Consider the following 17,855-nt stretch of genomic DNA (forward strand, 5'->3'; position numbering starts at 1 on the left):
GAAGTTCATCGTTAGAACCTTCGTAGGAGCATATGATAGCAGATAGCAAAAATGTGTAGAATTTTAGGAAATTAGCTTTAAAACTGCAAAATGTTCTCTCAGCTTCATGGCAGCACTTTTTGTTCTCTGCCCCTGGCAGAATTACAAGAAATCTGCTTAAAAAAAACAATAATGACAATGTGTAGAATAGCATTAGAAAACAGCATTTTCGTCTCTCTGCACCATGGCAACATGTGTTAATGCACATTTTGGCAGAGGTTAATGCCCCGTGGCCCCCTTGACCCCAAATGCGGTAGTCTGGCCCTAGGGATGCTGAGGGAGGATAAAAAGTCCTAACAAAGCATTTTGTCAATGTGCCTCTCAGTCCATGAAAAAAAGCCCTGTTTTTCATGTAGATTTGGTTCAGTTGGAATATTATAAAGTGACCTGCCTGCCTTGACTTACTGAGTGAAAATTTCTGAAGTATTGAAACCTATATGAAACCGCCTATATGATTATGGTATTGAATGGGCTACAGAAGAAAATCAGCATAATTGAAATCATCCAATAGTCTTCGGATCTGTTTAAACAATGTAATGTGAAAAACTTTTCAATGTGGCATTTTTATTAAGAAAATTATATAACTGTTTGTGCATGTAAATTATAATAATTATGCGATGATATGGGATTCCTTAAAAGATTGCTCTCTGCCTTGTCTCCTGATTTTCCATAACAAGGTTTCTTTCTTGTCCCTGTCCAATCAAAAAGTCGCTGTGTGCGGAGGGTGGGATTTCGACGTTGGGGCAACGGGTTTGCAGTGTTTTTATTCGCCTGTGAAGGAATGCAGGACATAGACAGTTTATACAGATTTACACCAGGCTCCAATGGTCAGGATAATCGGATTTACAATGGAACTATAGTTTATTACAAGCAACAATTGTTCATTTTGGTCAGTGACTACATTGCACCAGTGAAGATTCGCGCAGATGAGCTCACCGCCAATATAAAGCTGAAAGGTTTGACTTCGTTTCTTTCTCTTCACGTCCCATAGTTTGCTTTTTACAATGTAACAACATATAGTGTGTGTGTAGGCTACTGGATATGATTACCGGTAAATGGCGTTTTTCTTTCCAAGCACTGTCTGTATTACTCTATAGGCCGACTTCTGAAAACCATCACTTGTTTTTTTGTTGTTGGGCTACCTCTCACATCGCTATATGACCCCTCCCACACATAGATAGATAGGCCTATAACATATCAACCAATGTTATTCGAGGTCTTTTAAAGTTAAATTTTTAGTGTGCGATGTTTCTTTCGAATAGCCTATATTTGATCGATTTTGATATCTTAGTTTTTCCATTTGATGCTGTGTGGGTGTAGGCGAGGGTGTACCTGCGCGCGTGCGTTTATGTGTGTGAGCCACTTGCGTGTGGGTAACTATGGAAATCCTGAAAATGTTATCTAGGAAAATGTCTCCACGGAAACAGACTTTTCAGCTATTATGCAGATTATATTATGTAACCTATATATCTTGTCTTTTAAAATATCATTACACTGTTTTGTCGGCATATTTGCCTTTTTGTGTTCACATTTAATTTGTATTGATGAAATTGGCAGTGTAGTCTGTCATGAGTGTGTAGGCGTTTTATTGTCTGAAGTGTGACAAATTTGACATTGCGCTCGAACATATAGGCACTTGGCCTATAACACTTTTCTTATGGTAGGCTATCCGACATGAAAATTAAGACCAAAGAGTCCCTGAAAATAGATTGGCGATCCAAGTACTCCTCTTTCTTGGAAAGCAAACATGCATTAAAAACGCGCACGGGGGAACATTCTTGGTCTTGTCATTTCTGGCCGGCAGCACAGATAATGGCTTTTGTCTTGTTATTGTTGCTGCAACAGTCCACGTGATCGCGCTGAGGAACATTTCTTCAGTCTCTCCAGGGTTCTTCTGGGCAGGGGCTGTGTAGAGAGCTACTAGGATATGCTGATAGATCGCCTACAGTTCACTAAGACTGTGAGGCAGTCCTTCCCTGGTTTCACATCTCCGCTCTCTTTAGGGCATATTCTCCCTCCACATGCCTGACTCCCAGGGTAAATGCTATTCTCTTGGGGAAAATAGATCCCAATCTCTCACCAGAAAGTTTCTCTCTGAGATTGTCTTTTTAGCCTGTGCCATAACAGTTAGTCTGTGATTGTTGTGTGTCTGCCTTTACCATTTCTCCAGTATTAATGTTAAATGAATGTGACTTCAGGCATTGTACATTCCTATAAAAAAGTCTGATTCATTTGAATTTGAAGAGGATATGCTCTTTATGAGAAACTTTGTCCTATTGTTGGATCTCGTTTCTCTCATGAAACTATGCACTTGGGCATTTATTATTTATTTCGCAACGTTCATGTTGTTGACAGAGCAATTAATTGAGTTTCACCCTGCCTCTGGTACAGGGCTTTAGTGCGTTACTCTACAAAGGTAGGGCGAGAGACAGGTAGGACAGCTACCTTGCCCTACCTAGGCTATATGAGTTAAACATTTCATAGACCAAATGTAGATCTCTTCCCTACATAGCTGGTTGGTCTGGTCTACTGTTGTTGCCACTCTATTGCTATTGCAATGACAAGTTGCAACTTGTTCCATGTGACACTGTGTTCTTATAGTTAATCACAGATTATCATAAGTGATATTACTGGTTGACACCACACCTGCAGCAAGGAACTGTGTGACCCTGTTTAAATCGTGTCAAATAAACTGTGAGAGTCATTCAGCAGTTTGTAGATTGGTGAAAGCAAAGGGTCTGTTACGCTTTCAACAATTTATTCACGTTAGATCAGTGTTTACAGGAAATAAGCGACGAGAGGAAGGATTCATTTAAGAAGAAAGAAAATCTAGCTCTTACTGGATTTAACAGATGATATTCTAATCCATTTATCACTAGCCTACAATAATGTCATATGGCATAGTGGCATAGTGTGAATTTAAAGTCCTCAACAGACCGCGTTAATGAGTACTCCATCTGGGTCAATGGGAGGGTCTGATAGTTGGTTCAGCTATACATGGAGTTATTTGATGGATTCACACCTTCTGCAGTACAGTATGGACAGAAACCGGTGAATCCTGTGGTTCAGGGTACACTTGACCGTCAGTCATATTGTGTGTGTGTTGAGGTGATGTCTTCCATGTTCCAATCCCAGTGCAAACTGTACAGAATCATGCAGCTATATGACAATGCAATGTTCTATGGGGCAAACGATGTGCCTTGTTCTTGTTTACATAAAACGGACATGTGCCCATGTCAACATGCTCCCCACGTAGACTTCTTATCTTCAGCTCCTGAGTCATAAAGTCTTCTATTGAGGAAGGTCACGTGACGAGATCACGAGCCAGGGAAAGAATTTCAGAATTCAGGAGTTGGGCGAGAGAGTGGAACAAGAAAGAGGGAAAAGTGGAGAGAAGCTGCACATTCAAAAGAGGTGGGGAGGGGTAAAGAGGAGGCGAAGAGGAGAGAGCGAGGAAGGAGGGAAAAGTGGGAGAGAAGCTGCACATTCAAAAGAGGTGGGGAGGGGTAAAGAGGAGGCGAAGAGGAGAGAGCGAGGAAGGAGGGAAAAGTGGGAGAGAAGCTGCACATTCAAAAGAGGTGGGGAGAGGTAAAGAGGAGGCGAAGAGGAGAGAGCGAGGAAGGAGGGAAAAGTGGGAGAGAAGCTGCACATTCAAAAGAGGTGGGGAGAGGTGAAGAGGAGGCGAAGAGGAGAGAGCGAGGAAGGAGGGAAAAATGTGAACATTTGTAGATTGTGAAACATGTTGGTAGGGGAACTGTGGATGGTCACCGCCACTGGCAGTCACTGTTTAGAGTGTTTGTTTTCCCCTTGTTTGCTGTATTACCATGCTCTTGCACACAAACACAGACAGACACTCACTGACACTTAAACAAACACCTCTGACGGAGGGTTTAACCTACTTCTCACTTTCTTGTTACTACTTTGCACAATTGTATAGTATTGTAGATAGAAAGTCACGAATGATCAAGTCCTTGCCAATAAATTATTCTGAAGAGAAATGTGTTGCTACTGTGCAGAACAGCCTTGTGAGTGGGTGGTGTATTTGAGAGTGGGTGGTGTATTTGAGAGTGGGTGGTGTAGTTGAGAGTGGGTGGTAGTGAGCACATTGTTATCACAGAGGCCCATGAGCAACACCTCCAAGACCTCCCGTTATTCGACTTTACCAGAAATAGACAAACAGAATTCCCATTCTACTACTGATGGAGACAGTGGAGGCTGCTGGGGGGATAACGGCTTATAATAATGTCTGGAATGGAGAAAATGGAATGGCATCAAATGCATAGAAACTGGAGGTCGACCGATTATGATTTTTCAACGCCGATACCGATTATTGGAGGACCAAAAAAGCAGATACCGATTAATCGTCCGATTTTTAAAAAATGTAGTTTTTTTTGTAATAATGACAATTACAACAATACTGAATTACCACTTATTTTAACTTAATATAAAACATCAATAAAATCAATTTAGCCTCAAATGAAACATGTTCAATTTGGTAAGTAATATGTGCCATGTAAAAAAGCTAACGTTTAAGTTCCTTGCTCAGAACATATGAAAGTTGGTGGTTCCTTTTAACATGAGACTTCAATATTCCAAGGTAAGAGGTTTTAGGTTGTAGTTAATATAGTATTTATAGGACTATTTCTCTCCATACCATTTGTATTTCATATACCTTTGACTATTGGATGTTTTTATAGGCACTATAGTATTGCCAGTGTAACAGTATAGCTTCCGTCCCCCTCCTTGCCCCTACCTGGGCTCGAACCAGGAACACATAGACAACAGCCACACTCAAAGCATCGTTACCCATCGCTCCACAAAAGCCGCGGCCCTTGCAGCTCAAGGGGAATAACTACTCCAAATCTAAAAGTGAGTGACGTTTGAAACAGTATTAGCGCACACCCAGCTAACTAGCTAGCCATTTCACATAGGTTACACCAGCCATTAGGCTGATAGGCTTGAAGTCATAAACAGCGCTGTGCTTGCGAAGAGCTGCTGGCAAAATGCACGAAAGTGCTGTTTGAATGAATGATTACGGGCCTGCTGCTGCTCAGTCAGACTGCTCTATCCAATCAGACTTAATTATAACATAATAACACACAGAAATACGAGCCTTTGGTCATTAATATGATATAATCAGGAAACTATCATTTCGAAAACAAAACGTTTATTATTTCAGTGAAATATGGAACCGTTCGGTATTTTATCTAACATGTGGCATCCCCAAGTCTAAATATTCTTGTTACATTGCACAACCTTCAATGTATGTCATAATTACGTAAAATTCCGGCAAATTAGTTCGCAATGAGCCAGGCAGCCCAAACTGTTGCATATACCCTGACTCTGCGTGCAATGAACGCAAGAGAAATGACACAATTTCACCTGGTTAATATTGCCTGCTAAATTAGATTAGTAGTTATAACTATTGATTATGATTGATTGTTTTTTATAATATAAGTTTAATGCTAGCTAGCAATTTACCTTGGCTTCTACTGCATTCGCGTAACAGGCAGGCTACTCGTGAAGTGCAATGGTTAGAGCATTGGACTGGTTAACTGTGCGGTTGCACGATTGAAACCTCTGAGCTGACAAGGTGAAAATCTGTCATTCTGCCCCTGAACAAGGCAGTTAACCCACAGTTTCTAGGCAGTCATTGAAAATAAGAATGTGTTCTTAACTGACTTGCAAAGTTAAATAAAAGGTTGTTATTTTTTTAAACCAAAATACAATGTAAATAAAAAAAGAATCGGAAATCGGTGCCCAAAAATACCGATTTCCGATTGTTATGAAAACTTTAAATCGGCCCTAATTAATCGGCCATTCCGATTAATCGGTCGACCTCTAATAGAAATCATGTGTTTGATACCATTCCACTGATTCCGCTCCAGCCATTACCACGAGCCCGTCCTCCCCAACCAACTGTGGATGGAGTACGAAATTGGAATCGGAAAGGACCGTACACTGTTAGACACACCCTGGAATCCAAACTGATATGCTCACTTTCACGATTGTGTTAGATTCCAGGCTATAAATCTGTGTTATTCATAAGTAGATTTACTGGTTGTGAAAGAACATGCAGTTCTTTTAAAAGTAAGCTGAGAACTATCATCTATGTGCTCATTGCAATGCGCTCATTGCAATGTGCTCATTGTCATGAGATCTAATCAAATAAATTGGTTTGGACCATTACCCAATCATCACCTGGTCACTTAGCAGATCTTTCCCAGAAACACGGACATGGATGCCAATAGTTTGTGCGAGACAATTCAGATTCCTACGAAGTTAACAAAATTGGGGCGTACCCTAAACCAAAATATGTGGACATGTTTATTTTCCACTCTGCAGTGAGAGTATTTCTTACTCACATGACCACCTGGCATCATTTTATTTTCTTACAGCTGATTAGCAATGAGGTGGCTGGGAAGAGTCCGTTTGGGAGAGTACTGAGGGAGAGGACAGTTGGAGTCAAGATGAGTCCACTTAGAATGAAAGATGACTTCATAGTGGGGTGGGTTAGGATTAAGAATAATTCATTTTGTTTTCTTCACTACAGTTTCTCTGCTGCAGAAAGGAAGCCAGGGAGCGTATTTATAGTCGGATCTAGGATCAGGATCAGGGCCTCCCTGTTCATTCAATGTTATTCATTATGATCTAAAAGGCAGCACTTATGCAAGATCAGCAATCCTACTCTGAAACACTTTCTGAATATGGCCACAGATGTTTTAGTCATCTATGTCTAGGTGGGGGTTTGTGGTAACCAGAGTGAGTATTCCGCACACTCCCAAAGTCCAATAACATTATACAGGCAACATTTTGACCCTATAACTAGGTTTTAATCAGGACCACATTTACAACATGAACTTGCTTCTTGGGATTACTTAATCAGCAGAATAAGTATGTGTGCATACAGGTGGGCATACAGGGAGTGCCATCCCAAGGAGCACACAAATCCTATGAAAAGGAGAGCCTAGGAGGCCAAAATGGAGGCCACGGTGTATTCAATGGACCACTGAGTGTACAAAACGCTAGGAGCACATTCATAATATTAAGTTGCACCCCTTTTGTACTCAGAACAGCCTCAGTTCATCGGGGCGTGGACTCTACAAGGTGTCGAAAGCATTCCATAAGGATGCTGGCCCATGTTGACTCCAATGCTTCCCACAGTTGTTTCCAGTTGGCTGGATGTCCTTTGGGTGGTGGACCATTCCGGATGCACACGGGTAACTGTTGAGCATGAAAAACCCAGCAGCGTTGCAGTTCTTGACACACTCAAACCGGTGCTCCTGGCAGTTACTACCATAACCCTTTCAAAGGCACGTCTTTTGTTAAGCCCATTCACCCTTCGAATGGCACACACACACAATCCATGTCTCAGTTGTTTTAAGGCTTAAAAATAATTATTTAACCTGTCTCCTCCCCTTCATCTACACTGGTTAAAGTGGATTTAACAAGTGACTTCAATATGTCAGTCTATGTCATGGAAGAACAGGTGTTCCAAGTGTTTTGTACATATCAATATGTGCAACCCACTATCAAAGCTTATTGTCAAATAGAGACTAATTACTTGGATTGCAATGTCATACAGAATTCAATATAATATTGTGTGTGCGTGTGTGTGCGTGCGTGGGTGCATGTGTTGAGCAGAATGGCTACTCATTTTCATAGAGCCCAGGCCAGTGTGTAACAGTCGGCCCTTGGTCCTGCTCTCTCCAGACAGGGCCTCAGTCACAAAGCACACTTTGTCCCAGTAAATAGGATAAGGCCTGCAGCTGGGCCACCATGCAGTGTCCTGTACCCTCTCTCTGTCTCTGTCTCCCCTCACACACTGTCACATCACAGAGCCTGAGGTATGCACCATAATGACAGGGCAACCTCCAGGTAATATTTCACCCAGCCAACACTGAGATAAGTGCTCTGACTATGACATATCATCAGACCAGAGCAACTTCCGTTCTGAGCCTTAGGATAGGACTTATATGAGGCGGTTGTAGCAACTGTACTCTCACAAAGGAAGCCGTATGGATGGTGGTCACAGGAGGCTTGTGGCACCTTAATTGTGGAGGACGGGCTCGTGATAATGGCTGGAGTGGAATTTAGTTTGATTGTGCTCTTTAGCATACATGTTTAGATAAAAAAGTGCTATCAAGAATCTAATAGGGTTCTTCGGCTGTCCCTATAGGAGAACCCTTTGAAGAACCCTTTTTGGTTCCAGGTAGACATCATGATCCTTCCTCTCCTGGCATGTTTATCCATCCTGTTTGCTTGTTCAGCACATACATGCTCTGCTGTTTGTGTGTGCCTCAGTGGCTATCACACAGTATTTCCTGTAGTGATGGGAAATTTGACTCTTTTTTACTGACTCAGATCGTTTCGACTCGTTCAGTCAGAAGTATGAATCTTTCGACTCATTTCGTTCATTTGATTCAGTACCTAGAGCGCGCAGGACCCCCTTACCGGCGAACGATTAACTAAAAACTGGAAAGGCTCAGGATTCTACAAGCCTCCCGTTCACCACAGGGGGCTTATTGGAGCTGTCATTTGTGACTGAGACTTACTCAAGTGTGCTTCAAACAACGTACGTGGGTGATAGATAAGCATACAACCAGACTAGATTGTGAACGACTCTTTGCGGAATGACTTGACTGCAGAGAGGAAGATATCGTTCGCGAACTGTTGCAGGCCCCCAAACGTTTCGTACTCGATTTTGTTGAGCAGAGGCAGGCTGTTTAGGCTTCTACAAAGCTGTATAGCTTTCAATAATCAACTAATTACATGAATTATTAAACATGTATTCTTCTTCTCTATGCTGCATATGCAGCATGATCTATTTTCCTGCACGCACATATGATACAGACATCTCTGGAACCACTGAGCCGGAGAAACGCGTCTGAATCCTGCTGTAGGATTCATCGTGGCCAGCAGAGCAGGTCAAACGAACGACTAAAAGGAACGAGTCACTCTGAAAAATTTATCATGACTCTCGATGCAGTTAGAAAGGTTGTTAAAAAATAATAATTTGTGAACTGCACATCACGAATTTCCTGTTCCTCACAGATTCACACAAGTCACTTCAAAGTCTAGCGTGCTCCCAATTACTGCCTCTTCAATTTGAATTATATTATATTGAATTCGGTATGACTTTGCAACCCAAGTCATTTCTGTCTATTTCACAATAAGCTTTGATAGTGGTTTGCACACATTTCTATGATATACACTGTATACAAAACATTAGGAACACCTGCTCTTTCCATGGCATAGACTGACCAGGTGAATCCAGGTGAAAGCTATGATCCCGTATTGATGTCACTTGTTAAATCCACTTCAATCAGTGTCGATTAAGGGGAGGAGACAAGTTAAAGAAGGATTTTAAAGAATTGAGACATGGATTGTGTATGTGCCATTCAGAGGGTGAATGGGCAAAACAAAATATTGAAGTGCTTTGGAACAGTGTGTGGTAGTAGGTACCAGGCACACCGATTTGCTGCTGGGTTTTTCATGCTCAACAGTTTCCCGTGTGTATCGAGAATGGTCTACGACCCAAAGGACATCCAGCCAACTTGACACAGCTGTGGGAACCATTGGAGTCAACATGGGCCAGCATCCTTATGGAATGCTTTCGACACCTTGTAGAGTCCACGCCCCTATGAACTGAGGCTGTGCAAAAGGGAGTGAAACTTAATATTATGAATGTGCTCCTAGCGTTTTGTACACTCAGTGGTCCATTGAATACACCGTGGCCTCCATTTTGGCCTCCTAGGCTCTCCTTTTCATAGGATTCGTGTGCTCCTTGGGATGGCACTCCCTGTATGCCCACCTGGATGCACACATACTTATTCTGCTAATTAAGTAATCCCAAGAAGCAAGTTCATGTTGTAAATGTGGTCCTGATGGCCTCAATATTTTGTACTCAGTGTATTTCCATAAAGGTTATCTGAAATACCTTTCAGTTATAAAGAGACAGTGAGAGATGATGAGTGATTTAAATATCAGTAAGTAGGGCAAAATGAAACTTCCTCAACAGAAACTCTCAATAGATGATGACAGATTTGCATGAAACCAACAAGAGGTTTTTGTTGTTTTGCCAGCTGATAAATGGCAAGCAAAGCATGCCTGCAATATTGAACATGGTGTGGGTTGCTGGCTTCATTAACAAAAGGCTCTTATTAACAATCTCCCTTGCTATCTGAACAGAAGGAGTCCTCTGTTCAATACTACATAGCAGGAACATGTTATTGTCATGCTAGCTTTGTTAGCTAACAGCCCACCATAATGTGACAATGCTAACCACTGTCTACATCTGAGTCCATGTCTGGGGACGTCTAGAGAAGGTTGACACAATGGAAGACTGTGTTGAGTCCAGTCAAAAAGGACATTATGACAAAAGAAGGAATACTCATTTTGATGGAACCATGAGAAAATTCTATGGAATGTTTTTGTATTGGTTTGTAATTTGAAATCAAGTGGAAACAGAGTGGACTATTCCCCAACCAATTCACAAACAGTGGATGTGTCATGTGTGATTTGTAAACACATTTCTAGTTCTGATGGGTATGTAACAGTCCTCACACAATATATCTGAGTGTATGTCAGTGTAATTTCTAGAGAATTATATCTAACAGCCATTTTCTTCCTGTTCTCCCTCTGCAGTCTTTCCTTTGTGGTGGGGGGGTGGGGTGGCCAGCGGTGGTGGGGGCTGGGCCCAGGGCTGGGGCCAAGCCTGGGGTTGGGACCGCTGTATGCAATGGGAACCAGGGCCTGGAGAGGGGGCCCAGGCCCCAGCGTTTGACTGCCCAGTCTGGTGTGTCCTCTGCCGGGGATGCAGGGCCAGGCTCAGGGAGGCCTGCCAGAGAGGGAGGGGGGCCATCAGACTGCCCACAGACATGCTTAGCATCAAACTCCCCCAGCTCTTCGACATCCACCAAGTCCCCAAGGTAAGAGTGACCATACTGAAAGAGGAACCTTTCGCAACCATTTCACAAACCTTCAGACATTTCACAGACTGAATGTTCAAGCCATTTTTGTAAATAAAAAAATAAAATAAAGATGGCCTTTCGTGAACTAAAACTCGCACTTGACTTTTTCCCCCTACTTGCACTGACTTTGCTTACAGCTACTAAAAAAAATACCTACTATGACTGAGATATGTGGTTGTCCCACCTAGCTATCTTAAGATGAATGCAACTGTAAGTCACACTGGATAAGAGTGTCTGCTAAATTACTAAAATGCCAATGTATGTGTTGATCAGCACTCCTGCTCGAAGACACTTTTTGAAATACAGGCCCAGATGTACCAGACTAGGAGGACAGGTCTTGATGTCCTCCAGTTGTTTGTTAGATAATCTCTATAGTAGCCTATGTACTGTGTATCACAGTGTTTTGCCTTCAGGTGTTCCGAGAGGATGGCATCATCTCGGGATACCGTCACCCCCAAAGCTCCGCCCTGGACTGCATCCTTAGCAGCTTCCAGATGACCAATGAGACAGTCAACATCTGGACCCACTTCCTGCCCACATGGTATGTAACCAATGCAAACACTCTGAATGTAGACAAGGAGGTCAGATCCATAGATAGCCGGAGGTATTCTGTAACAATTACGGTTGGTTTAGACTGGAAAACATACATATCAGATTGGTGTCTTCCTGCCTTCGTATCAAATCTTCCGATCACTCCCCCATTTCATATGAATTGAAACTGACGGTGTTGCGACGCCTCTCATTTCCCAGGTATTTTCTGTGGCGCTTCAGCGTCTTGTGCTCCACACTGAACTTCCTGTCGGAGAGCTACACCTGGCCGCTGCTGGTGTACATGCTGCTGATCTGTGTGTACCCATTCACCTCCAGCTGTGCCCACACCTTCAGCACCATGTCCCCCGAGGCACGCCACATCTGCTACTTCTTTGACTACGGCGCCCTCAGCCTCTACAGCCTGGGTAAGGCCCACTGCATGAAGTCTGACTGTGTGCACTTCACAGTTAGACTATTAGTACTTCCTTTACCTTTAGTTATTTTTTCTGGTTACATTTCCTCCAGTACCAAGTCAGCCTACTCTCACAGTAGGCTACAGCTTCCACTAATCCGACCCAGTGCAATCCCACAGGTTAAAGGCCACGTGCAATCTTTCAAGTTCCAAAAAGTCCCGGCGAACTTGGGCAATCATTTGCACGATTAGAACTTTGTATACTACTTGCCACATTTGTAACCATTGTTTGTGTGGTTACGTCATTGTTCGTGTATGTTTGATTTGGCACTGTGTGTGTCGTGTTGCTGTGCTGTCTGGGCTTGTCAGATTCACTGTAATGAAGTTTTTTTTGCCCACAAAACCTCATAATAATACATGTCTTGTTCAAGTATCTAACAATAATCTAACAATCTAACAATACACACAAATCTAAAAGTCAAAGAATGGAATTAAGAAATATTTCAAAAATCAGGACGAGCAATGTTGGAGTGGCATTGACTAAAATTATTTTCCACCATAATTTGCAAATAAATTCATAAAAAATCCTACACTGTGATTTTCTGGATTTTCTTTTCTCATTTTGTCTGTCATAGTTGAAGTGTACCTATGATGAAAATTACAGGCCTCTCTCATCTTTTTAAGTGTGAGAACTTGCACATTTGGTGGCTGACGAAGTACTTTTTTTGCCCCACTGTACATATGAGCTGAATAAAGCAGTATGTAAACAAGTTCGACAGCTCAATACCAACAGTGAAATCAGAGTTGGTTTTCTTTTACAATTCTTTCATCTTGGAATAATGTTTGTCTTTCATTTAAGACATCCAGCCTGAGGGTTGCTCATCCAATAGAGGAGCCATACAGGGCTACTTACAAACAGAAAGCATGTCGCACCAGATTGCAGATTTAGGTCAACAGACAAAGTAGATAAAAATATCAGCATATGTTTTCCTCTCGGATCCAGCATCTGGGAAAAGTTTTTATGGATGTGTGCATACCACTGTTCTACACCTTCACATATACATTTTCCATGGATTCATGTCTGTGTCCACGTGCTTGCTCAACCAATTCACATACTTGGGTATTTGCATTCTGCTTGTGAATGCGTGGGCTTTTCTTGGGTGTGTGTTTGCTTGTATGGGTGTGTGTGATACGCTTGTCCCTCTCTTTCAAACAAACTTTGTCTCTTACTTTGAAAAGGTGCCTTTTCAAATCCATATTAGTGGATTTGAGGCCCCTACAATATGATCCTTAATCTACCACAATTCTCCTTACTGCCAAAACATACCCAGCCCTAAAACACACCCAGCCCTAAAACACAACCAGCCCTAAAACACAACCAGCCCTAAAACATACCCAGCCCTAAAACACAACCAGCCCTAAAACACAACCAGCCCTAAAACACACCCAGCCCTAAAACACACCCAGCCCTAAAACACACCCAGCCCTAAAACACAACCAGCCCTAAAACACACCCAGCCCTAAAACATACCCAGCCCTAAAACACACCCAGCCCTAAAACACACCCAGCCCTAAAACACACCCAGCCCTAAAACACACCCAGCCCTAAAACACACCCAGCCCTAAAACACACCCAGCCCTAAAACACAACCAGCCCTAAAACACACCCAGCCCTAAAACACACCCAGCCCTAAAACACAACCAGCCCTAAAACACACCCAGCCCTAAAACACACCCAGCCCTAAAACACACCCAGCCCTAAAACACACCCAGCCCTAAAACACACCCAGCCCTAAAACATACCCAGCCCTAAAACACACCCAGCCCTAAAACACACCCAGCCCTAAAACACACCCAGCCCTAAAACACACCCAGCCCTAAAACACACCCAGCCCTAAAACACAACCAGCCCTAAAACACAACCAGCCCTAAAACACACCCAGCCCTAAAACACACCCAGCCCTAAAACACACCCAGCCCTAAAACACACCCAGCCCTAAAACACACCCAGCCCTAAAACACACCCAGCCCTAAAACACACCCAGCCCTAAAACACAACCAGCCCTAAAACACACCCAGCCCTAAAACACACCCAGCCCTAAAACACACCCAGCCCTAAAACACACCCAGCCCTAAAACACACCCAGCCCTAAAACACACCCAGCCCTAAAACACAACCAGCCCTAAAACACACCCAGCCCTAAAACACACCCAGCCCTAAAACACACCCAGCCCTAAAACACACCCAGCCCTAAAACACACCCAGCCCTAAAACATACCCAGCCCTAAAACAGACCCAGCCCTAAAACACACCCAGCCCTAAAACACACCCAGCCCTAAAACATACCCAGCCCTAAAACACACCCAGCCCTAAAACACACCCAGCCCTAAAACACACCCGGCCCTAAAACACACCCGGTCCTAAAACACACCCGGCCCTAAAACACACCCGGCCCTAAAACACACCCAGCCCTAAAACACACCCAGCCCTAAAACACACCCAGCCCTAAAACACACCCAGTCCTAAAACATACCCAGCCCTAAAACATACCCAGCCCTAAAACACACCCAGCCCTAAAACACACCCAGCCCTAAAACACACCCAGCCCTAAAACACACCCAGCCCTAAAACACACCCAGCCCTAAAACACACCCAGCCCTAAAACACACCCAGCCCTAAAACATACCCAGCCCTAAAACATACCCAGCCCTAAAACATACCCAGCCCTAAAACATACCCAGCCCTAAAACATACCCAGCCCTAAAACACACCCATCCCTAAAACACACCCAGCCCTAAAACACACCCAGCCCTAAAACATACCCAGCCCTAAATGGCCAGATGTTTCTGGGATAAGAATTGCAAATGTTTACTGTAGATGGTGTTTTGCAGGCAAGCTTATTTAAAACAGCTTCTAGATTTATTGGAAGTACATCATTGGGATTAAAACTGGTATTGAAGCATATGTACAGCAAGTGCAAGGCCAATGTTTAATTAGTAGGTTATTAAAGCCTAATTGATATGTTATGAGCATTGCAATTTATAATTATTGTAAGTGCTTGGTGAGTGTATGGTAGGTAAATGCATGGTAGATTTAGTTTCAGATATCGTATGTTTAAAAAAAAAAAACCTTTCAATGTGTTTGTGTCCAGGTTGTGCCATAACCTATGGCTCCTATGTGATGCCTGACTGCTGGGTCAACAGCTGGCTGCATCAACACTTTGTGCCAATCGCTATCTGCAACACACTATTCTGCACCAGCCTGTCCTGCTATTCTAGGTAGGCAGCCAATACGGTATCCTACCCATGATGCATCACTCTCCTGGTCGTTGAAACCATTGTAACTTCCCCCTCTGTTTTTATTTGTTTATAGATTCCTGGAGATGCAGTTTCCACACCGCAGTAAAGTTCTCCGGACAGGGGCATTTGTCTTTCCATTCATCTTTGACAACATCCCTCTATTTTACAGAGTGAGTGTATTTTGAGAAGGTGTAGACAGAGTTCACAGAAAGTCTGCTTGTACGGTAATTGGGTTGCATTCTGTTTGTTGTCACAGTTTAGATCCGATTAATGCCTCTCTTTAATACATTGACCAGGACTTTTGGCTCATTAACTTAGAAACTGATTTTGTGTAGAATAAATAAAGATTTGACCACATGCTGTTAAATCTTTTAATCCCTTGGCCGCTGTTTGTGCCAATGATCTTATGTGTGTTTGTATATGTGTGTGTGTCTGTGTGTGTGTGTGTAGCTGCTGCTGTGCTGCGGGGGCAGCTGCTGTCACAGTGAGGCCCTGCCCAGTCACTGTTACCACCTCCTCTTCGCCTTCCTCACCTGCTTCCTGTTTGCCTCACACCTCCCAGAGAGGCTGGCCCCGGGGCGCTTCGACTACTTCGGTACGTCCACGCCAACGCCCGGATACCATGGCAACTGGAATTGGGAGGTTACATCAGTTATTGAGCAAGCTTTAGCTAGTCTGGCCTGTGGCCAGTTAATGTTGGCGCATATCAGTGTCCGTTCTACTGTGTCCGTGATGGCACTGTAGGCAAATATTTGAACGGTGACAATTCTTTGAGCAACCCTGGTAAATCCTTATTCACTGCAGTATGATCAGATTCAAGCATTTCTAATAACTCTCTCTCTCATTGATCTCTCTCTCCTCCTCTCTCTCCTCTCTCAGGCCACAGTCACCAGCTTTTCCACATCTGTGCCGTGGTGGGTACTCACTTCCAGATGGAGGCGGTGCTAGCAGATATGACCTCACGCAGGGCGTGGCTCATTGCGCAGGCGGCCGTGCCCTCCTTTCTGAGTACCCTGGGGGCACTGGCCCTCAGCATCATCCTCAACCTAGGCATCATTGGCATCTTCAGTGCCCCTCTGCTGTGGAACCCCCACCACAGTGCCAACCACCCACTGACACCACCTGCAAAACGCAAGCAACAGTGATACTCCCCACAACCAGTGACCAACCAGTATGTTCAAATGTAAAGGGTTGGCTAAACCATTATCCCAGTCGTGAACTTTGGAAATAATAACCATAAGAATTTGTATTCTACCTTTTAAAACTAGGTAGTATTTGTATAAACCCATTGGATTATTATCACAGGATGGTTTTTTTCTACATGTTATTCTATCGTCATTATAAGGTTTGTTTAGGAGTTTATTAATGTGTTCACTGTTTACTTTGAAGCCGAATACCCAGCTATTCTTATGAAGCCTTTCAGTTATTCAGTATCATTGTTTACTGTTTAAAGTTGTGGAAGTATTTCGAGTTAAAGTATCATATGCCGACTTCTTTTCACTTATACTTGAAAGGATCTGGGTTGTATGAAGCATATGTGATGTCTAACAACACATAAAAGTGCCTTCTTTTATATATAGTTACCCCAATGTTACCTAAGTAGTCTTAACATTATTTCTGCTTTGTGTAAATCTCAAACTGGAAAAATCTTTAACTCTAAATTTGCAGGGAATTTTCATATTAATATATAAGTATTTAGCAACTGTTTTTCAATTGTCCTATATATTTGTAAGCCATTATTAGAACATCTCAAAACCCATATTTCATATAAAGTATGACTATCCATTACATGATTCTGGCCTATGGCCTACTGGCCTACTTCCAGCTACTTCCACTAATTCCACCATTTTGTTTTAATATTCAATACCATCTCATTTAAATCTCCACTATGACTTGAATACATTTGCAGACCAGTGTAGTGCTCAGATTATATTATACCTCTCTCAGATTAACCTGCTCTAAACGTCTACACTCTCAGAACAAAAGGTGCTATCTAGAACCTAAAAAGGTTCTTTGGCTGTCCCCGTAGGAGAACCCTTAAAATAACCCTTTTTGGTTCCAGGTAGAACCCTTTTGAGTTCCTTGTAGAACCCTTTCCACAGACGGTTCTACATGGAACCCAAAATATTTCTACCTGGAACCAAAAAGGTTTTTCCTATGGGGACAGCCAAACAACCCTTTTGAAACCCTTTTTTCTAAGCGTGTACCTGAAAGCTACAGCACTGTACCATGTCTATGATTAAAAGACAGGTGCCATTTTACAGAGGTACGTTTCCATGGAAACTCCATGGTTCTTTGCAGTTTGTGTTCCTGTGGATGCTCAGTCACTTTAATTGTTCTTTGGAGTACTCTTAGTTGTTACATCTACAACATACATTACTGGTCATTGGATACATTTTTTGAAACACTACATGTTGTTTAAATATCAGGGAATTACTGAAATTCTCCCTAAAACATACCCATCATTGTAACATCGATAGGACATATCAAATGATTTTGTTTATAACCGCTATCTGATGGAAGAAATCTTAGATGATGCACAACAGAACTGAATGAGTGATGTCTCGTCATCTCCCAGGCATGTGGATGTGGTCAGTGGA

At 42.8% G+C, this 17,855-nt stretch overlaps 1 protein-coding gene across 2 annotated transcripts; it reads left to right on the top strand.

Annotated features, from left to right (window-relative positions):
• The first annotated feature begins 794 nt into the window (after positions 1-794).
• On the top strand, positions 795-17,046 carry LOC123997702 (membrane progestin receptor delta-like). 2 transcript variants are annotated; one of them, XM_046302187.1, is made up of 8 exons: positions 795-995; positions 10,687-10,970; positions 11,426-11,553; positions 11,763-11,968; positions 15,108-15,234; positions 15,329-15,425; positions 15,706-15,850; positions 16,135-17,046. In XM_046302187.1, the coding sequence occupies exons 1-8, from the start codon at positions 821-823 to the stop codon at positions 16,398-16,400; spliced, it is 1,428 nt and encodes a 475-aa protein (XP_046158143.1). In that variant the 5' UTR covers positions 795-820; the 3' UTR covers positions 16,401-17,046. The 2 variants fall into 2 exon arrangements, with proteins under 2 accessions (XP_046158143.1, XP_046158144.1); XM_046302188.1 differs by having other exon boundaries at positions 15,706-15,897; positions 16,135-16,349.
• Positions 17,047-17,855: the final 809 nt, after the last annotated feature.

This window comes from Oncorhynchus gorbuscha, linkage group LG15, assembly GCF_021184085.1.
Source record: "Oncorhynchus gorbuscha isolate QuinsamMale2020 ecotype Even-year linkage group LG15, OgorEven_v1.0, whole genome shotgun sequence".
Classification (NCBI taxonomy): domain Eukaryota; kingdom Metazoa; phylum Chordata; class Actinopteri; order Salmoniformes; family Salmonidae; genus Oncorhynchus; species Oncorhynchus gorbuscha.

What these genes read in the sequence shown, in the direction of transcription:
- LOC123997702 (XM_046302187.1), top strand. Translation starts at nt 821, where the DNA reads ATGCAGGACATAGACAGTTTATACAGATTTACACCAGGCTCCAATGGT. An exon ending in ACATCCACCAAGTCCCCAAG is followed by an intron (nt 10,971 to 11,425) that starts GTAAGAGTGACC and finishes TTTTGCCTTCAG; the next exon opens with GTGTTCCGAGAGGATGGCAT. An exon ending in ACCCACTTCCTGCCCACATG is followed by an intron (nt 11,554 to 11,762) that starts GTATGTAACCAA and finishes CTCATTTCCCAG; the next exon opens with GTATTTTCTGTGGCGCTTCA.